Source organism: Pelophylax lessonae, assembly GCF_965119305.1.
Source record: "Pelophylax lessonae genome assembly, chromosome: 8".
In the NCBI taxonomy this organism is placed as follows: Eukaryota; Metazoa; Chordata; class Amphibia; order Anura; family Ranidae; genus Pelophylax; species Pelophylax lessonae.
This window is the reverse complement of record NC_138775.1, coordinates 220,144,089-220,166,500: the sequence shown is the minus strand read 5'-3', so window position 1 is coordinate 220,166,500 and position 22,412 is coordinate 220,144,089. Positions and strand designations below refer to the sequence as shown.

General features: G+C 43.7%; 1 protein-coding gene across 1 annotated transcript in view; it reads right to left on the bottom strand.

Moving 5' to 3' along the window:
- CEP350 (centrosomal protein 350) overlaps positions 1-22,412 on the bottom strand; it is a 124,440-nt gene that overhangs the window by 58,156 nt on the left and 43,872 nt on the right. The window contains exons 12-18 of the mRNA XM_082266484.1: positions 18,234-19,180; positions 17,981-18,131; positions 7,081-7,226; positions 2,465-2,636; positions 2,242-2,381; positions 1,987-2,150; positions 1,431-1,541 (exon numbers count right to left, since the gene is read on the bottom strand). Of these exons, the coding sequence (XP_082122610.1) occupies positions 1,431-1,541; positions 1,987-2,150; positions 2,242-2,381; positions 2,465-2,636; positions 7,081-7,226; positions 17,981-18,131; positions 18,234-19,180 (1,831 nt within the window). The remainder of the gene's footprint in view (positions 1-1,430; positions 1,542-1,986; positions 2,151-2,241; positions 2,382-2,464; positions 2,637-7,080; positions 7,227-17,980; positions 18,132-18,233; positions 19,181-22,412) is intronic.

Sequence of the window (22,412 nt, the reverse complement as noted above, 5' to 3'; positions counted from 1 at the left end):
AACCAATCAAAATACGCTTATTGTGATTTTTTTTACCAAACATAGGTAGCAGAAAACAAATTGGCCAAAAATTTTAAAAAAATTAGATTTTTACATATTTTTTGGGAGGAATTTCATATAAAAAAAAATGTTAAAAATATTGTTAATTTTTCAAAATAAACGCTCTTTTTTGTTTATAGCGCAAAAAGTAAAAATCGCACAGGTGATCAAATACCACCAAAACCAAGCTCTGTTGGTGGGTAAAAAAGGACGTAAATTTCGTTTGGGTACGGCGTCGCACGACCGCGCAATTGTCAGTTAAAGTCGCACAGCGCCGAATCGCAAAAAGTGGCCCAGACGTAAGACAGCAAAATCCTCCGGTGGTAAAGTGGTTAATAAATCAATACATACTGTGCAATTCAGGTGTTGCTTTCTTTTATTCTATTACCATTTTATACTAAACACAAACAGATATTTCTGCTACATTTTACTGATGTCAGAATGGCAGCTTATATTTAAAGAAAAATTATTTTAATATAATTGGGAAAATTATAAAAGGGTAAGTTCACCCTTTACTTACTTTCCCTAAGAAAGAGCCTATACATTACAATGTCCTTATTACAATAATATGCTGTGCTCTGATTTGCAAATAAATGTTGACCTGTCAAGCTGCTCATATAATTGTCCTCCATTCTGTATATGGCAGGACGCATCCAGCATTGAAGGCAAGGCCCCAGATACTCACAAGCAAGCACTCTTGACTTCGTTCTCCACTAACGCAGTCCAATCTCTCATAGCTCAGAGTTCTGCGAGAGTGCTAGAGAGTGGACTGTGCATTTATGGGTAGGGAACAAAGCTATGAGTGCTTGTCCATAAATGACAAGAAATGCACATCCAACTTTGGGTATGTCCTATCTGTAGGCAGCTTTAAAATTAAGCATCGTTTTGCACAACGAAGAATAACCTAATAATGTGTTAAGGACATTAACGCATAGGGCATTCTTGGGAGAAGCAAAGGTGAACACATATAATAAAAATAATAAAAGTCTAGATATATTGTATGTACACAACCCCTATATTGTGCTCTCCAGGGCGGTCCTGCTCCCTTCAAATTAAAATATGTGCATTTGTGTTGCCATTTTAATTCTATGAAATCTTTTATCAGATGCTGCCTTAAAGAATATGTTAACTCAACATTTCATATTCCAGATATGTCTACTGTACCATGTACTAGTATAAAAAAATTATGGAAAATCCTGTTCTTTATAATGCTTCAATTGTATGAAATGCCTGGTGTTTCTGCCTGTCCCCCTGCTTTTCTGTTTTAAACTGACCATGCTAGGAATAGAAGCACATCTATCTCAGTGTGGTCAAGCACAACCTCCCCTCCTCCCACAGCCAGTTACTGATGCTGTTGCCCCAGAAGATAATATTCATATGATTTTCCTTACCTGAGCTGCAATCTGACGTGCCTCCTCCAGCTGTCTCATACTTGCTTGGGCCTCCTGTTCCGCTTGAAGTCTCAGAGCAGCCATACTTTGCTCATGACGTTGTTGTTGAGACTGTAAGAAACAAAAAAGAGGAAAGTTAAACTAAATCCACTTTTCTGCTTTCCTCCCTAGCAGAACATACTCCCTCCTTGCCCTCGTACCTTCACGACTGTGTATTGCACACCAAGAACACGGCATACAAAACATAATGCACCTCAAAAACGCAACCCATTGATGTGAATGAGTCTAACTAAAACAATTGCATTCTTCATGCCCATTCATTTTGACTGCACTGGAAAATGGAGCAAAACAAAAAGGAAAACACAATCTATTGTGCAAGAATACTAAAGCAATACAACATTACGGTATAACAAGCAAAATGTTATGTTGACTATTTTAATTTTCATTTCTTGCTTTGTTTAGAACAGGATTCTTCCCTTGGTTTATTAACAAAAATTGCCAAAAGAGTGCATAGCATAACCCTTAGTTAGGTAGGATAGGTGGTGTCAGATCTTACCTTAAGGATCTGAGCAAGGGAAACGGTTTCTTGCTGTGCAATTGAAATTCCCCGGACACGCTCCACATCGCACAGCTGTTTAACAGATTCCTCCATGGCACCCAAGTAGTTTAGTTCTGCAGACATGCGCTGCTGTAAGCCAGCAGGGGAAAATCGAATAAAACCTGTGGCAGACACATTTATTAAATATGCAAAAAAAAATTGCAATCTATGATGCAAAGTACAGAACCCATGTGGAGAAACAGGATGACATACTTTGTGCTGACGAAGCCATTAATCCTGGAGCTTGAGTTCCTGCGGCTGCAGTGACTGGGTGTGCTGGTGGTGAGGGTGCTTTTGCTGCTGTATCCTTTATGCTGGAACTTTTACCATTCCGTCCTCCATCGGACATAAGGCTAACGAACAAAAAACAGATATTAATCGCAAATTGCCTCAGGGAAGACCTGCTAAAAATTAGGAAACCACGCATCAACTGTACCTGGTAATAGATCGAGAAGAAAGATCACCCATGGTGCTGTCAGATTCGGAGCCAGCAGATTGCTCTTTTCCAGACTGAGCTTGCTTGCTGACATGGCTATTGTGTTCAGAGCCTGATAAGTTTTGCACTATATCCAGAAGGAGTTGAGGGTTATCATTCTGTAAGCCCTTCCCTACAGAGAAGAAAAAAAAAAAAATAAAAGTTATAATACAGTTTTTTCAATTTGCAGAGAGATGCAAATTAAAGCGGAGTTCCGGGCACAGATGTCATTTTTCAATAAGCATACCCCCGGGTCAGGGCTAGCACATTCCACAATGGCTAGCCTCTGATCTGTCCCGGTTCGCACCTACCTTTTAGAAGAAATACTTACTTATAAAATTTCTTCCACAGCGTTTCCATCTCTCTTGTGGGCAGCTGAAGCCGGCGCGGTCCTCTTCTGCGTCTTCTTCCGCGTCTTCTTCTCCCAGAATGCGCCGCACCGGCCCCTCTCGTCACTTCCAGTGCGGCGCCGCATTCCTCAACAGCTTCTGGGCATGCCCAGAAGCTGTTTAGCAGGGGAATGCGGCGTCGCCCGGAAATGATGTGCGGGGCCGGTGCCGTCGCATTGATTCCTGGGAGCTATGACGTTCAGCTCCCAGGAATCATCGCGAGGCAGGAAGAGACGGGGTGAGCCGCGGCTCCGAGGGAGGAAGTACCCTGAGGTGAGTATTTACGATCTACAATTACAAGGTGAGTTTAAAAAAAAAAAAAAACCTAACTATCCAATTCCTTTTCAGGTTATCCAGAACTAGCGGACGGGCACAAAAAAAAAAAAAAAAAAAAAAAAAAAAAATCGATTTTGTGCCCGGAACTCCGCTTTAAATGTACTACGAGCACTAAAAGGGCACGTCCCCTTTAAATTAACGTTATAACTACAGGCGGTCCCCAGGTTACAAACATCCGACCTACAAAGGACTCCTATTTACAAACGGAGAGAGACAGCAGGAAGTGAGGAGAAATCTACCCCTAGGAAGGGAAATTCCACAACAACCCAAAATTTTCAAAATTCAGTTGTCATAGGGACAGAAAGTGAGGTGAAATCTTCTGAACAGGGGTACAGACAGCAAAACAAAATGTTACAGGGGGGTTAACCCTTTCCTATACTATCCAAAACACTTAAAAGTTATTCTTTTGGCTGGAGCTAAACTTAAAAAATGTACCTGTTCCGACTTAGAAACAAATTGGATTTAAGAACAGACCTACAGTCCCTATCTTGTTTGTAACCCAAGGACCGCCTGTATAGGGTCACTGGTAAACAAAGGCTATCTTGAAAATGATAAACAAGTATACCTTTACTGTGACCCATGTCTTTAAGCTCTGCTGCTTTTTTGCAGGTATTGGACACTCCGGCCTGTGCATACCTGCTCTTCCTGCAGCATTTTCTCTCCCTGGTTTGTCTGTCAATACAGGACATACACGCAGGAAGGAGTAACCACAGCATGTGGTGGGGGGGGGGGGGGACAGGTATTTAATGTAGTCACATGTGCACCATCATCATCAGCTGTGTATAGACAGGGTCTATGATTTGGATACTTAAAGTGATTGTAAAGTCTTGTTTTTTTTCTAATAAAATAATGTTATATTTACCTGCCCTGTGCAGTGGTTTTACACAGAGCAGCCCGCTTCCAGCTCTTCTCGGGTCCCTGGCTGGAGCTCCTGGCCCCTGCTTCCTGTTGAATGACCCCACAGCAAGCAGCTTGCAATGCGGGTACCCGGACCGCAGCTCCATGTAGCCATTTAGACACGGAGCCATGGTTCGGCCTCACACCCAGAGATGTATAGTAACCAAGTAGAACTACTTCACTACTGTACTTAAGTACGGAAAGGCGGTATCTGTACTTTCCTAGAGTAGAATTTTTTTTCTCCTACTTCCACTTTTACTTCACTACATTTTTTTCAATGATTTCAATACTTCTACTCTGATATTTTTTTTTGTGGTGCATAGATACTCATTACAATTATAAAAATTACCACTGCCAGAACAGTAGATGGCAGGTTTCATGAAGCTCAAAACGTGTATTATCAGCGCATACGAAAATAAAAGCTACTGTATGTATAAATAAAAGCTGCATTTGAAATAATAAAAAACATTATGTTTAAACTTTTGACTTCTTTCTTAAATAATTACATAACACAGTACTTGTACTTTTACTTTCAGTACTTGAGTAGCAATTTTTTTTTCAAAACTACTGGTACTTTTACTTTCAGTACTTGAGTAACAAATTTTTTTAAAAAACTACTTGCAATACTTAAGTACAAAAAATGTTGAATACTTTAGTACTTCTACTCAAGTCACTTTTTGATCGAGCACTTCCACTTCTACTCAAGTCACTTTTTGATCGAGCACTTGTACTTTTACTCAAGTATGGGTTTCGAGTACTTTATACAACTCTGCTCACACCCTCTTTCTCCTCATTGCCTGAGTTTGCCAGCAGCCGGAGCCAATGGTGCCGCTGCTGTGTCTCAGCCAATCAGGAGGGAGACCAAGGCATTCCTGGACAACACTGAATCAAGAGGGGGTTCAGGTAAGCATTTGGGGGACTGCGGTGGGCAGCTGCACACAGAAGGCTTTTGATCTTAATGTAAAGAATGCATTAATAAAAAAGAAAAAACCTTCTGCCTTTACAACCACTTAAAAGCGGAATTAACGATTTAACACCTCCTGCCCCCCCCCTCCCATTTTTGGAGGTCATTTATTTATTTTTTGGTAGGGGGTACAGCGGGTACCTAGGCAATAGGAGTGACATGCCAGTGCCCAGGACCCAAAGACTGGCAAAGAACCAGCCCGGGTGAGGACAGCTCCACATCCCGGACAGGTTAAGTGTCCTTTTTTTAAAAGAAAAAATAAGCAGCAATATTTGTAGCTGCTAATTTTTTTTTTTTATTTGTAGACTGAAGAGAAGCAAGTGAAACCAATCATATGCTCTGCCTGAAAACAGTTCCTGGTCAACTCAACAGACAAGACCTGCAGCTGGATTGAGCTTTAAAGGAAGTGTAAAAAAACCTCTTAAGTGTTCAGGTGGCTTTGAAGAAGCAGAAATGTCATAGTTACATAGTAGTTGAGGTTGAATAAAGACCATAGTCCATCCAGTTAAACCTGTGGAGGTGTGTGTGGAAGTATTAATTTCACATACCCCTGAATGTTGTGATCCTTGGGATGTACATCCAAGAGTCTTTTTAAAGTAGCCATACTCTCCGCAGTAACTACCATTTGTGGTAGAGAATTCTACAGTCTAGTAGCCCTTACAGTAAAGAACCCACTGCGTAGCCTGAGGTTAAAATGCTTCTCCTCTAATCGCATTGTATGGCCTCGTGTCCTCATACATTCTTTGCGACTGAATCGTTTTTTTTCTATGCTGAGATCACCATTGAGGTATTTTTAAATTGCTATCATGTTCCCTCTCAGGCTTCTCTTCTCCAGGGAGAATAAATCAAGCGATTGTAGACGCTCTTCAAAATTTAGGTCTTCCAATCCCCTTATCAGTTTAGTTGCCCTTTGCTGGACTCTCTCCAGCTCCAACACATCCCTTCTGAGGACTGGCGACCAGAACTGTACAGAATACTCCACATGTGGTTGGATCAGTGTTTTAAAAAAGTGGTAGGATTATAGTTTTATCTATGGAAAACATCCCCTTCCTAATGCATGCCAATATTCTGCCGGCTTTGGCAGCTGCAGGTTGACATTGCATGCTATTGCTAAGTCTATCTTCTACTAAGATCCCCATATTTGATTCCCCCAGAGGTTTTCCCCCTAAAATGTATTTTGCTTTTATGATTTTTGTCCCCAAATGCAACACCTTACACTTCTCCACATTAAACTTAATGTGCCATGTAGTTGCCCACTCTGCGATTTTTTTCAGGTCACTCTGTAAGATTCCTGCCTCTCTATGTGAAGTTATTGGACTGCTTAATTTTGTGTCATCAGCAAAAACTGAAATCGAGCTACTGATCCCGCCCTCAATGCCATTTATGAATAAATTGAACAAGATTGGTCCCAGGACTGAGCCTTGGGGGACCCCACTTTCCACCCCAGTTGGACACGCCCCTTTAACCAGTTCTGAATCCAAGAGCAGACCTTCTGGTCGATACCTGCAGACCTTATTTTATATATTAAGCGTTTGTGGGGGACTGTATCAAACGCCTTAGCAAAATCCAGGTACACCACATCCACAGGTCTCCCCCCATCTAGCTCACCTCCTCGTAGAATGTTAACAGATTGGTTTGACAAGAACGCCTTTTTGTAAACCCGTGCTGATTACTGCTGATAATGTTGTTCTCTTTAGCAAACGCTTGGATATAGTCCCTTATCATTCCCTCCAGAAGTTTACAAACTATTGACGTCAGGCTGACCGGCCTATAATTTCCCGGGATATACCTCTGCCCGTTTTTTGAATATTGGTATCACTTTAGCTTTCCTCCAACACCAGGAACAGTTCCTGTCTGTTGACTGTAGGTCTGCTTTTAGCATAGAGACAGCAGCAGAAGATAAACGCTAGGGAACAGAATTCCTACTATAATATGAAACATAGCTGCTCAATATTACACAAAAATAAAACAAGAATATAACTTTGGCTTACTCTTTGAACTCCCCCTATGGGATGAAACTGATAAAGGAGATGAAGCAGCAGAGGAAGGCTGTGAAGAATGAGATGATGCTCCTTCACTTCTAGACTTGACAGATGACAGTTCCTCCTTGGCGCTGGAAGCACTGATATCCAAACTACTGAAAAAAGAAGTAAAAAAAAAAAAAGATGAACCCATAGTCAAAGTTGGAGAGTAAGTGTGCACAAGACCATGGAGAAACTAATGTGCATACAATATCTGGTGATGCAGACCTTTTACCATATTGTGTGTGTGTGTGTGTGTGTGTGTGTGTGTGTGTGTGTGTGTGTGTGTGTGTCACTGCCCCCTTGAGGACTGCTGAATGAACACACTCTCGGGTCCCCCTGGGTTACCGTTAGCAACACTGGCATTCACAGATTACCACTTTACTTCTTGGCTCAGTCAATGATCAGTCCATGGGTATGTAGTTGTTTTTGGGGTTTTATTTTAAATAGGGATTAGAGAAGGGAAGAGTGGGATACTCCAGGTTGAACTATTCCCAATGGATGAGGACTCCTGTCTGAAGATGCAGCCCGGCTGCAGATTAACCTTGCCACTATATGAATTTAGGTTAAGTCTCTGTACAGACACCTTAGTTGGGTAGATTATCTTCATGATACCTGCCTAGTATCTCCTTTCACTCCACAGACTGACACCCATCCTCTGACTATCCTACACGGGGGCCCTCAGGTCAGGCCCCTAGACACGATCCCCTGTACTCACAATACTGTTTTTGAGGGTCTCAAGTTTCTCTACCCCTCCAGTCAGTTCTCCTGGACCTCTGGGTTCAGTTCCTTTCCCCTGGTCCCCAGGCCGACTGCCTGTGACCGCGTGCCACTGCTACAGTGGAAGAGACAGCTGCCACCCTCCCTCTGGGACTCTGCTCACCAGCCAAAGACCCTACAGCACATGTGCTCCAGGCTTTTATACAATATCCCATAATGCACCGAGACAGCCAGTCTCTACCAATCACCGGGACTGTATAAAAGCCTGTGTACCCATTGGTCAGGTTTCCTCACACTGTCCAACAAGCCTCCCTATTGGATCAGTGTGAAACAATATCTAGATCCAATGAATCACACACTGAGCAGACCTAACTCACAGATCCTGCTCTCTGGTAGGCAGAAAGCAATATAGATTTTCCTGCTGCCCCCCTGATAGGCAGACAGAGCCAAAACTATATTCTCTCACTAGAACCTACCTAGAGGGTGCTACACATATTAGATATATATACACATATATACACACACACACATACATACATATATATATATATATATACATACATACATATATATATATATATATATATATATATATATATATATATATATACTGCTCAAAAAAATTAAAGGAACACTGAAAATACATTAGGTCTCAAATAATCAAGAAAATATCTTGCTGGATATCTATACTGTTCAGGATTGGGTATTGTGTTAGGAACAATAGGAATGTTAGCAATGTTTGATTGACATGAAAATTATTAACCTACTGAATTCAAAGACACCCCAAAAATCAAATAAAAAAAAAAAAAAAAAAAAATGATGCAGCAGGCTAGTTCATTTTGCTGAAATTTCATTGCAACAACTCAAAATGGTACTCAGAAGTTTGTATCGCCCTCACATGCTTGTATGCATGCCTGACAACATCGGAGCATGCTCCAAATGAGAAGACAGAATGAGTCCTGGGGTGTTTCCTCCCAGATCTGGACCAGGGCATCACTGAGGTGCTGAACAGACTGACAGCGTCGGATGGACCAAAACAATGTGCCAGAGGTGTTCTATTGGATTTAGGTCAGGCGAGCATAGGGGCAACTCAATAGTATCAATTCTCAATTCCTTCATCCTCCAGGAACTGGCTGCATACTCTCGCCACATGAGGCCGGGCATTGTCGTGCACCAGGAGGAACTCAGGACCCATTGGATATGGATGTGCCACCCTGGAGGAGTTGGACCGCCTGTGCAACCTCTATAGGGTCCAGGTATCGACTTATGCTACCAGTAGTGACACTGATCCTAGCCAAATGCAAAACTTGTGAAAAACGGTCAGAAAAGATGGAGTAGGAAAAACAAAATGTCACCGGCCTCCACCTGTAAAACCATTCCTGTTTTGGAGGTCGTCTGATTGTTGCCCATCTAGTGCATCTGTTCATTTTATTAACAATGAAGCAACAAACTGATTAACAACCCCTTCTGCTATTTAGCACACACACCTTTCTCTCTCTATCGATCTTTATGTCTTTTTTATTTATATTGAGTCCAAAGTGAGACAAAATTAAACGTCTAGTTTGTATATCAGAATACAAAGCGATTGCATAAAGTAAAAACACTATCATACCTCGATGGACACAAGTAATTGCTTACAGAGCAAAATAGCCTGGGCTTTTGCTGTACCCAGAAATTACTCTAAATTAAATGCAAAGACATTATACTGAAGTTGCCTCTGTTTCGGTTTGCATTTTGTAAGAATTACTTGCAAATTAGACATGCGGTGTGGGCCCAGATTACTGAACCTTTGGTCCTTCAGCCAGACTGTGGAGTTTCTGCTGATGTCGAAAGTGTTGGAGAAGCCTTTGTCTTCTCTCCATCTCCGACTGGCGGCGGCGCATGCCTCCACCCTGACCAAGACTTATGATAAGTGGAGAGGTGACATTCCTGTCCTATCTGAAGAGGATTGGGAAGACTGTAGGTACCCATGTCAGGGAAAGTGGCGGAGAGTGTAAACAGATCCTCCAGAGGTGTAGAAGCGTAACAAGGTAGGAACAAGATGGATGAGGTATTGTCAGATGGATACATTTAGGGAGTTTGGGCATTGGAGGTCGATGATTCTATATATAAAATCCAAGGTGTCCATATACAAAAAGGTTTTTTGGATTTGTCCTTCAAGTCTGCCGTATGCTGCTCCATCAATCAATTTGATGTCCAAGACACTGGCATGCCACTGTGCCATGCTAGGTGGGTCTGTCTTTTTCCAAATAGCAGGAATGCAAGCTTTAGCGGCATTCAAAAGATGTTTGAGAAGAGAATTATTGTATCTCTTGAATGAAAGTGACATGTCATGTAACAAGTGGCTGGCATTTCTGTAAGACGCCCCAGTCAGGTTTTTAATAACATTCCTGACCTCTCACCAAAAGTTGGCCAGCCCTATAAAATGTAAAGATTCTTCTGTGTTTTGTCAGCTCCAACAAAGAGGAGAAATCGATAGGTTGATCTTGCGTAGGAGCTGGGGCATTTTGTAACACCAAGTTAGGATTTTATAACCATTCTCTTAAAAAGGTATTCGCAAAGAAGCTTTATGTGCAAAAAGGAGAACATGATCCTTCTGGGCTTGTGAGAATGCAGTGTGTAGTTTACATTCCCATATAATTCTGAAGCTACGATCCTTGTTATGGTCCCCTGTGGTTAACGTAGAGTATGATGATGCATGTCTCACTGGTGTGGCATTTAAATATAGCGTATCAAGGGAATACAGATACACAAGTAGAAGACCAATGTGCGATGCAGTCCTAACTTTGTTATGGAAAATTAAGTGAAATCATCAAGTGTCTGTTTTCACGGAGATTGCAGAATTGAGAGTGCGTTATACTATGAGGAAAGAGCAGTGAACCAACAATGGGTTATACTTGACTAGGAATTGGAGATAGACATGGTTTTAAAAATGGATTTGGTAGTGCATATAGTGGGACTGATTAACGACTTAACCTCTGGAAGATTTACCCCCCCCCCCCATGACCAGGCCACTTTTTGTGATACGGCACTGCGCTACTTTAACCACTTAAGCCCCGGAGGATTTGGCTGCTAAACGACCAGGGGGTATTTTGCGATTCGGCACTGCGTGACTTTAACGGACAATTGCGCGGTCGTGCGACGCTGTACCTAAACGAATTTGGCGTCCTTTTTTTCCCACAAACAGAACTTTCTTTTGGTGGTATTTGATCACCTGTGCGATTTTTTGATCACGCGCTATAAACAAAAAAAGAGCGTCAATTTTGCAAAAATAACAATATTTTTCACATTTTTTTTATATGAAATTCCCCCAAAAAAAAAAAAATGTAAAAATCAAAATTTAACATTTTCGGCCAATTTGTTTTATGCTACCTAGGTTTGGTAAAAAAAAAAAAAAAAAAAAAAAAAAAAAAAAAAAAAAATCGCAAAAAGCGTATTTTTATTGTTTTGCGCAAAAGTTATCGCGTTTACTAACAAAGGGAAAGATTTCTGTCATTTTTGTTGTTTTTTTTTTTTTTTTTAACGCGTAATGGCGGCGATCTGCGATTTTTTTTGCGGTACTGCGACATTTGGGCGGACAGATCAGACCCTTGACTGACATTTTTGACACTTTTGGGGTTACCAGTGACATTTCTACAGTAATCAGTGCTATACATATGCACTGTTACTGTAAAAATACACTGGTAGTGAAGGGGTTAACTTTATTTGGGAGGGAGGGGCTATGTGTGTCCCTAGGGGCGTGCTTTCTACTGTGATTGGCTGTGGCTTGAGCTGTAAGGACACTGATCAACGGATCTACATACTAGCTGCCTGACTTTCTCCCTCTCCCCCGCCGATCGCAGAGTGGCCGGCGGACATCGGGTCCGCCGGTCACACGCGCGGGGGGGGGTGGGGGGGTCCGTGACCGCGCGGGAGCGCGCCGCCGGCGGCGCGCGCTCGCTCCCCAGACCCTCCCAGGCTAGTGACATACCGCTACGTCACTCTGCCTGTGAGGGACTGACCGCCGCGGTATATAGTGGTGCGGCGGTCGGCAAGCGGTTAACTGACAATTGCGCAGTCATGAAACACCGTACCCAAATAAAATTGAGGTTATATTTTTTTCCCACAAATAGAGCTTTCATTTGGTGGTATTTGATCCTAACTGTGTTTTTCTATTTTTGACACTATAAACATTTTTTTTACGTTCTGCTACAAAACATATCCAATAAAAATGTTTAAAAAAAAATAATCTAATATTCTTCATAAATTTAGGCCAATATGTATTCTGCTACATATTTTTGGTAAATAAAATTCCAATAAGCGTATATTGATTGGTTTGCGCAAAAGTTATAGCATCTACAAACTATGGGATATATACTGTAGTTTTTATTGATTTATTTTATACTAGTAATGGTGGCGATCAGCGAGGACTGTGATAGTGCAGGGGACAATTACATTTTGCGGGAACCAGTGACACGACTGCAGTGATCAGTGCTAAAAATATGTACTATGACTGTACTAATGACACTGGCAAAGAAGGGATTAAACATCGAGGGCGATCCAAGGGTTAACTGTATCAAGACAGTGTTTTTGTGTGGTGTATGTGTTGCTCGTACTATGGGAAGAGATGGATTTTATTCCTTGCTTTGCAGTATCACAAAATCCATCCCCCATTTCAGAAGGCAACTCTGCCTTGTCCACATAGACAGAGCTCTGTTCCGAGTCTCTACCCAACAACCGGCGGGTGCAGACGGGACATCGAGTGCCGGCACTGGCAGATTGGCTTCTGCAATGAATAACCAGGGCGTGCCCCCTACAGGCGGAAGTCTCTTGTATATTTACAGTATGTGAGAGTAAAGCTGCTATAGGGCGGTCACCAAGTGGTTAACAGATGTGAACAAAGTTGCTGTGTGAGCAGAGGTGCCCACCAATGGTAGGGCTTCGAGAGGGAATGAAGAGAAGAATTGTTCCAACTCGATTCACAGTTTTCTATCCTTAGATTGTAAACTCCTTGATGTCAGGGCCTGAAGTGAATGTACAATATATATGTAAAAGTGCTGTGTAAATTGATGGAGCTATACAAGTACCTGAAGAAAAAATAAAATAAATAAATTCTGCTGAGACCATCAGTCTAATAATCGAGTCAAATAAAAAGCAGCAGAGTATTTTATAGGGTCTGGAAACCAAATACCTCCCCTGCTCTTTGGTAGTGTTAAAATGGCCCTATAACATCTGTCTTTCCAACCGCTCTCTGCTTTAATGGTTATGGCCAGGGAGCAGAAATTTAGTTCAAAAAGGTGCACATTAGGTTAGCCAGAATGTTACTGCCCAAATATCAAACATGCCAGGTGGACCATTTCAGTGCCCAAACAATACAGGCTGGCCCCGTTGTTGCCGGGTCCAGGTACATTTCCAAAGATGATCATCAAGGGTAACCAACCTAGAAACTGCTAACGAGCCATAAGGCGATAGTCAGTCAGATCTTAAAAGAAGTGTCAAGTTCCAGTACATGGTAGCCGGTGATGACCGTCCGATGCAGGGGAAGAAACGTTAAGCCCTGACAAAGTGCCGCAGAACGAAGCCACCAAACCAGGGACCCCCTCGTACTCCGGCTCAACAGGATCAGATTGTCTAGAGACTGAGGATTCTAGTCCATTTCACCAGAATCTCATGTGGAACTGTGTAAATGGAACTGCCTTGAAGGTAGACACTATCAGGCCCAGTACCCACATGCAAGACCGAAGAGATGACTGTCTGCTGGACAGCAGAAGCTGAATTGCCTCCCGTTTCTGAAGTTTTTCCAGGGGAAGAAACACTCTGGCTGAGGAAGAGTCCAAAGTCAGACCCAGATAGTCCAGGCTTGTGGACAGAACCAGAGCAGGCTTCTGAAGATTCAGAATCGCACCAAACTCCTTCAGAGTTTGCAGAGTAATCTCCAAGTTGTACCACAGAGCAGTCGAAGACTTTGCTCGCAAAAGTAGATTGTCCAGATACCCCAGTAACGCTATCCCCCGCTGATGCAGCAATGCTAGCACTGGGGCCAATACATTTGTGAAGATCCGAGGAGCGGAGGGGAGACCAAAAGGGTAACGCCACGAACTGATAATGCTCCTCGCCTATGGCAAAGCAGAGGAAGCTCTGGTGGCCGACACATATTGGGATGTGTATGTAGGCGTCCTTGATGTGAATGGAGGGACACCACCACCGTGCGAATGGATTCTATTCGGAACTTCTGTACCCGCACAAAGCAGTTTAGCGCCTTGAGGTCCAGAATTGGAAGCACCTTCCTTCCTGGGAACTGTAAACAGGTTTGAGTAAAAATCTTGAAAAAAACTTTCCGATGTTGGAACCGGGACAATAACCCATTAAAGTAACAAGTCTTGCACTGCCCCAAAGAGATCCCCTAAGCCAGTGATGGCGAACCTTGGCACCCCAGATGTGTTGGATCTACATTTCCCCATGATGCTTAGGTTATGATGCTTCAGTGTAGTTGAGCATCATGGGAAATGTTGTTCCAAAACATCTGGGGTGCCGAGGGTCACCATCAGTGCCCTAAGCGATCTGGGGACAAGTGCAGGTTGAAAGGGAAGAACATGTCCAGAAGATATGATCAAAACTCGATCTTGTAGCCGGAGCGAATTACTTTGTGGACCCACTTGTCCTTTGTCAGGGAAGTCCACGGATCGGGAAACACGCCAAGACGTCCCTGCACCCCAGATACGGGTGAGGGCACCCTTTCATGCGAAGGAAGCCTTATCCGCAGGTTTGGCAGAACCCGCTCGTGGCTTGCTGGACCAAGTCATCTCAGAGGCTCTGAAGGGCTTAGATCCCTTGTCTTGAGACCCTAAGGGACAAAAAAAGCCTCTTGTGAGCCGAAAAGAAAGGCCCCTGTCTGCAACGGGACTCTTTACCTTTGGGAGCTTGAGGAGGAAGAATTTTCTTTCCCCCTGTGAGGCATTTTAATGATGTCAACCAAGGAAGCTCCAAACAGGCGATCCCCCACAAATAGAAGATCGGATAAGGCTTTCTCAAGCTGGATACACACTATCCAACTTTTGTGGTAAGATTTCCTTCAGATTTACCTTTTCTATGTAGTTCAAGGACCTGCCAGATTGCATACAAATTGAAAGTTTTTAGGTTTGACCTGATATTATATGGTTTTGGCAAGTCTAAAGGAAAAAAAGTCTTCAGAAAATCTTATAGTGTGTATGGCCCATTAGATGCCTGGTTCGCAGACCAGCATTTTAGCCAGATAATGCCCCGCAGGACCACCACTGAGACAGTCTAGAAATTAAGGGAGCAGCATCCAAAGAGGCGTCACAGACAAACTGTAGCCCTTGGGTCAGCTCCACAAAGGCGGGGGGGGGGGGGGGGGGCGGAGACGTTTTGTTCACTCTGTCATTAGCTTGCGACACCAGGGCAATAGTAAATACGGGTCTAAGTGGCGAACCAGCCACAGTGAACATATGGCGGGTCAAGGCCTCCGACCTTCTATCTGCCAGATCTGAGAAGACCGGGGGCTCTTCAACCGGGATTATGGTGGCTTTATTCAACCTGGAAACCGGGGAGTCCACTACAGAAGGACTCTAAAATCAGCGTATCCACTAGTGCCTTTTCATGGGTGGCTAGAGGAGCAGAGGAATCATCCTCACTACCTGAGCACGCAGGGTGTGTGGCTACAGACCACGAAGGGTAACTTAAATCCGCGGCAGCCGAATAAGATTCTGGATCTGATATGACAGATGAAGAAGGGGAAGGCGGGGACGCTTTTTGCTAGTCCATTTGCCCAGGACCAAATCTACCTTGGACACAAAAGACTCCAGGACCGCCGTCAGTGCAATCAGTTGTAAGGACCTGGAGGGCCCGACAGCCTCCGAGAGGGGATCAGATGGTGAAATATGCTCCAGGGACTCCATTAATGGAGAGGGGAACATACACAAAAAGTGTAGAACACTGCAAGGGACACCCCACAATGCTGGCGGGCACCACAAGGCAGAGCACTACCGCTGCAACAGCAGAGAGGGTGAGAGAACACCACAAAACAGACTCACCCCCACCGGTCAGGTACTCACATTACCAAACTAACTGCACACTATGCGGCAATCAGGAAGAGGAATATCCAGGGATCAGCACTAGAGACTGAAGAGGGGCTCCCACCGCCCATCCGGCTCCACAAACATGGCCGCTGCTGTTTTCAATATGAAACCAAGAAAAATGGCAGCTGATCAGTAGCATAAAAAGGGTACAAAAATGGCAGCACCATGCTGCTCCCAGGGGAACCCCAGAAGCTTGAAAACAATCCCTACAGGAAGGGGGGCCCTGGCAGGCGCCCCCACCAGGCTCACCCCCCTCTTAGGGTTCAATCGTTCGGTGACCAGCAGCGCACTCCCCACCCCCATCCAACCTAAAAAGGTATGTCTGTGGGCAGATAGGGGAGCTAGGGCGTGCAAAAGGCCACTAAGTAAAAGGGGGGGGGCACGCTGAATGGGAGGCATGGGAGCCCGGGGGTTCCGACCATCCCAGGGAGGAGCCCACGCCCAACCCAAAACCCTCCAGGGGCTGAAGGGGGGGGGGGGGGGGGAGACAGCTACTTACCACACCAGAAACGGGGTGGGCACCGCTCCGGACAGACCACCGCTCCAATCATAATGTGGGTGCTGTTGGCCAGGAGGAAACGCTGATACTCAGGCCAAAGCCAGTTTGTATGTTCCCTCACGAGACGTTTAACTCGCAGGCCAGCCCCAGTCCATTGGGGCTATGTCGCGGCCGACCTAGCTCGAAGCTGCGGTCTGCACACACTCGCTGGCCAGACTGGTGGGACCCTCCAGATCTAGATTATCTAGTCTGTCGCCCAGTCCGGTACTTGACTGTAGATCTCACAGGAACAAAATAATAGAAAGAGGAAAAAAAAATCCATTCAAAGAGAAACAATTGCCAGGACCAGAGATCCCAGCAAGGAACTAGGTCCTTACTCCAGACTATGCCCCTGTAGGGGGCAGCATAACCCACATATAGTCAAGAACATAAGGAACTGTGTCAGTCAATGAACGAAAGAAAAGCATGTTATACTTACCTGTTCTGTGCAGTGGTTTTTCACAGAGCAGCCCTAACTCTCCTCTTCTTGGGTCACCAGCCAACTCTCCTGGCCCCCTACCTCCTGTCGAGTGCCCCTACAGCAAGCAGCTTGTTGTGGGGGCACCCAAGCAGGCTTGTTCTCGAGCCGTGGCTGTGTGTGTGTGTGAACGGACACGCAGAGCCACGACTCAGGAGTAAGCCCCCTCTCTCTTCTCGTTGGCTCACTAACTGTGAATGACAGCAGAGGGAGCCAATGGCTCAACCAATGAGTGAGAGTCCCTGGAGATGCTCTTGTGCAGATCGCTGGATCAAAATGGGGCTCAGGTAAGTACTAGGAGGGGTTAGGGGGGCTGCTGCACACAGGAGGTTTTTTACCTTCATGCTTAGAACACACAAAAAAAGGTAAAAAACCTGAGCCTTTAGAACCACTTTGAAGAAGGTAAAATGGTGAAAATAAAGAAAAAAGGTCTCCAGCAGGAGAAAAGGTCCATCACCTAAGGACAAAAACATAGGGGTATACTAGGGGGCAGTTCCCTGCAAAGCTTTTTCTAGTGTTAAATCATCTGAAGGTAGCGGCATATAACCCATGGTATAAAAATTAACTCCTGTGTATAAGACCGTAAAATTAGGATTTTGCAAAACCCTGTAACTTTTTCCAAAAAAACAACATTTACATAATTTGTCCATTCACAAATATTAATGGCAAAATATAATGAACAAAGTCTGTTGATTTAAATATTACATTAGTTAACGTTTATGTAACTGAGCAGAATAGTAAAAGCAAGATCAGAAGACCTTTAGCCGATTGCTTCCAACTACTGAACTTAGTGTTAGATTTTGGCTGATGCCCTGATTCCCAGTGCAGCAGTAAAATGTGCTGGGGATTTAAGTTGTTAAAGTTCTTCTTTAAGCATTTACTTCAGTAGTAGAAGTTGGTATAAATGGTTTTTAAAATGGCAAAATAAATAAAAATCAATAGGTTTAGGTTTTAATCTGATCAGAATGTATGATGTCATGCATATTTCAAATGTATGCACTTCATAAAAAAATAACGTAATTTTAAAATCCCATATTTAGTACTTCATAAAATTCTAACCTTCGTTGAGCAGACTTCTGAGAGTCTAGGGCCGATTCAATAGCTTGGGATGAAACAAAATCATCTGCATAGGAAATGCTGTTCTGAGGACTGGCTGCTGAATGCACAGGCTGAATATCTGGTGCATTCTCTTCTGCGGGTTCATTTAGCTCTATTTAAAAAACAAAAAAATAATAATAAAATAAATCAAAAACCAAAAACATCCGAAAAAATACATTGCACACTCTTCAAAAACATGTTCTTATATCCTCACCTTTGCCATAATGCTGGTAAGATCTGGTAAAGATGTTGATAACGCTGTGCGGACTTCCTTTGGCCAACTCTTCCCAAGGATCGGGTCTAATGCTAGATGTTGGCAAAGGCAGGTACTTATCAGCCTCCCTCTGGAACTCAGAAAGTGGTGCAAACGATTTGGTGTCCCGGATGCAGAACTCTTTATTTCTAAGAGCTTCAGCTGGATTGGGTTGTGACTCGTGTTTAAGAATACCTTCCCCTTCAGAAAAGCTGGCGTCACTCAATATTGGCCCTTCACTAATAGAGCTGGTGCTAGAGTTTGGAGACAGAGAGGTTTTCTTTGACATTTCAGAGGTTTCAGGTTTTTGCACAGGCAATTTTTCTTCCTGACCAACATTGCATGTCCCCAGCGAGGTGGACTTGGGAGGAATTAGCTCCTCAGGATGTTTCCTGTAGAGATGGTTTGCCCCAGGAAGGTCATCCTGGGAGAAGTTACTGGAACATGTGCGCAGCATTTTCTGCATCCTACTGGAGAAAACATCCTCTTGGCTCTCTCGTTCTGGGGGACTATTCGGCTTCTTCCAAGCTGCTTTTATTGGCTGTACTGGCTCTGGATCTACAGACCATGCAGATGGAAAGGTAAGTGAACCACCAGCTAACTTTTTAGCTTCATTTTCAAGTCTAGAGGACAGTGATACTGCTGTTGCTTTTAAAGATTCTATGCGATCCAAATTACTCTTGAAATCAGCAGATGGTTTTCCTTGGACACTTGCACTGTGATTGGATGGAAATACATTTGTAGAACTTTTCCAGTTGCTTAAGAGAGATTCCAAGTCTTTAGGAAAGGCAAGATACTGAGGAAGGATTCCAGCTCCACCTGGTGTCTGGCCATAAGAATGAGGTAATAAACTTTTTGAGGTCAGCCTGTCTGGTTGAGGATAGATTGAAGTCTCTATAAGGTCATTCCTTTAAAAAGGAGAAAAAAAAAATGAATAAAAATATCATTTACAGAAACATGAAATAAAAAATAAAAAGAAAAAGGGTAAGTTCATCTTCAGGCAGATATTCAGAAAATACGCCTATGCGATTCTATATCCTATGGATAGCATATACCAGTGATGGCGAACCTATGGCACGAGTGCCACCGCTGGCACGCAAAGCCCTCTCCCTGGGCACGCAAGCTATAGTTTTCTGAGCAGCTATGGGCACACAAAAGCTCCACACACTTCACTGAGAGGAAATAGCGCTCAGTGTCCACACACCTGCTGCATGGCGATGGATGTTGGCACTTTGAAATAAATAAGTTGGTTTTGTGTCGCAGTTTGGGCAGTCGGGCTCAAAAAGGTTCGCCATCACTGGCATATACCATAGCTCCCAATCTCAATTCTAGATGCAGTTGTTGTGAGTACTCTTCAGAAATAATACTGGCCCGTTTTCAAATCTGTGCGTGCACAGTGTATGATCTTCTCTAGCTGAGCCCTGAACTGGGGGGGAGCATTATAGTGAAATGCAGCCTGTTCTCCAACGGCTGGGCAGAGAGAAATAAGGGGGTCAGCTGTTTTTCTGGAGAGGACTCCCAACAGTAGCATCTTTCACAGGAGGAGCTATGTACAGTTGTGTTCAAAATTATTCAACCCCCACTGAAATTGATTGTTTTGGCCAGTTTGACATTGATTTTGATCATTCAGTCATCCTGCTTACAATTAAATCAAAGAGGCACGTGTAGGTCAGACAAATATAACATAACATTTACAATGAAATAACCACAAATGTCTTTTCTGTGCTCACATCATTATCAGTTTTATTCAACCCCCAAGTGACATTCAATCTTAGTACAACATCCTTTTACAGTTATAACAGCGTTTAAACGTGAAGCATAGCTTGACACAAGTGTCTTGCAGCGATCTACGGGTATCTTCGCCCATTCGTCATGGGCAAAAGCCTCCAGTTCAGTCACATTCTTAGGCTTGTGCACTGCAACTGCTTTCTTTAAGTCCCACCAGAGGTTCTCAATCGGATTTAAGTCTGGTGACTGTGATGGCCACTCCAAAAATGTTCCAGCCTTTAAAGCGGAGTTCCGGGCACAGAAAATTTTGTCCCCGGGACAGTCAGGGCTAGTACATTACACAATGGCTAGCCTCTGATCTGTCCCGGTTCGCACTTACCTGCAAGAAGAAATACTCCCTTATAAAATTTCTTCCACAGCGTTGCCATCTCTCGTGGGCAGCTAAAGCCGGCGCCATCCTCTTCTGTGTCCTCTTCTCCCAGAATGCGCCTTCACCGGCCCCTCTCGTCACTTCCGGTGAAAGTGACGAGCGGGGCCGGTGCCGTCGCATTGATTCCTGGGAGCGATGACGTTCAGCTCCCAGGAATCATTGCAAGCCAGGAAGTGACGGCGGAGCCGCGGCGCAGAGGGAGGAAGTGAAGAATAGGTGAGTATATTCGATCTACAATTACAAGGTGAGTAAAAAAAAAAACTAACTATCCAATTCCTTTTCAGGTGAAGGAGAACAAGCGGACGGGCACAAAAAAAAGAACGATTTTGTGCCCGGAACTCCGCTTTAATCTGCAACCATGCTCTAGTGGACTTGGAGGTATGCTTGGGATCATTGTCCTGTTGAAAGGTCCAATGTCTCCCAAGCCTCAGGTTTGTGACGGACTGCATCACATGGTCATCCAATATCTCCTGGTACTGAAGAGAATTCATGGTACCTTGCACACTCTGAAGCTTCCCTGTACCTGCAGAAGAAAAAACAGCCCCAAAGCATGATTGACCCCCCGCCATGCTTCACAGTAGGCAAGGTGTTCTTTTCTTCATAGGCCTCCTCCAAACATAGCGTTGGTCCATGGGCCCAAACAGTTCTAATTTTGTTTCATCAGTCCACAGAACACTATCCCAAAACTTCTGTGGTTTGTCCACATGACTTTTGGCATACTGCAGTCGACTCTTCTTATTCTTTGGAGACAGCAAGGGGGTGCGCCTGGGAGTTCTGGCATGGAGGCCTTCATTACGCAGTGTGTGCTGTATTGTCTGAGCAGAAACTTCAGTACCCACATCTGACAAATCTTTTCTCAGTTCCTCAGCAGTCACACGGGGACTTTTCTCCACTCTACGCTTCAGGTAGCGCACAGCAGTCGAAGTCAGCATCTTCTTTCTGCCACGACCAGGTAGCGTTTCAACAGTGCCCTTTGCCTTGAATTTGCAAATGAGGCTTCCTATGGTGTCTCTTGGTATGTTTAACATCTTTGCAATCTTCTTATAGCCATTGCCCTTCCTGTGAAGAGTAATCACCTCTTCTCTTGTCTTCCTGGACCATTCTCTTGACTTCACCATGTTTGTAACCACACCAGTAAATGTCTAGAAGGAGCTGAGTATCACTGCTGCCTAATTGGTGCTTATTAGGCTTTATTGCTGCTCCCTGACATCCACAGGTGTTCAATACCTGATTGAAAACACTTCAATGAACCTCTGTTCTTCAGAGTGGTCGTCTTTAAGGGGTTGAATAATTGTGTCAATGAAGAATTCACAAAAGAAACATTTACTACTGTATTACAAAACCAATTGATGTCATTTTAGTTGCATATGGTTCTTTAAGAAGTCCTTGTAGGATTTCATTCTGAATACAATTACAAATGTACACTAAATTCCCTAAAACCCTTTACAGCATTGGGGGGTTGACTAATTTTGAACACAACTGTATGTACTATTTATCCAATATATATAGAATTACATAAAGAGATTTTCTGAAAATCTGCCTGAAGGTGAATTTACACTTTCAAGTTTTTTTACCCATGCACAATCATTAAAGTTGCTGAAATGCTTTGGGCACCCTGAAATGCATTGCACTGTTATATAAAAATCAAGACTTCAGGAGAAATAAGACTTTCAAACTCCATCCTACCCACATCCCACACTCCGATATGCATCCCTCAGAGTGATGGTCATCCTCATGGACCAAAAGGGAGGTGCATGGCATGTCAGCAATAATACATAGGAGCATACAGTACTTGTAGGGGGTTGGTTTTAAAACCCTGCTGTCAAGTTTATTAGTTTTTCTGGCAATAACCGGTTTAAGTTAAAGCGTCTTTGAGGACAGTGATTAGGCTTGATCCAATTGGTCCTTGATCCAATTGGTCCTCAGGAAAAACCCTTGGCTAGATGCAAAGTAAGAAAATAAGTACTATCTTTTGGTCTGGC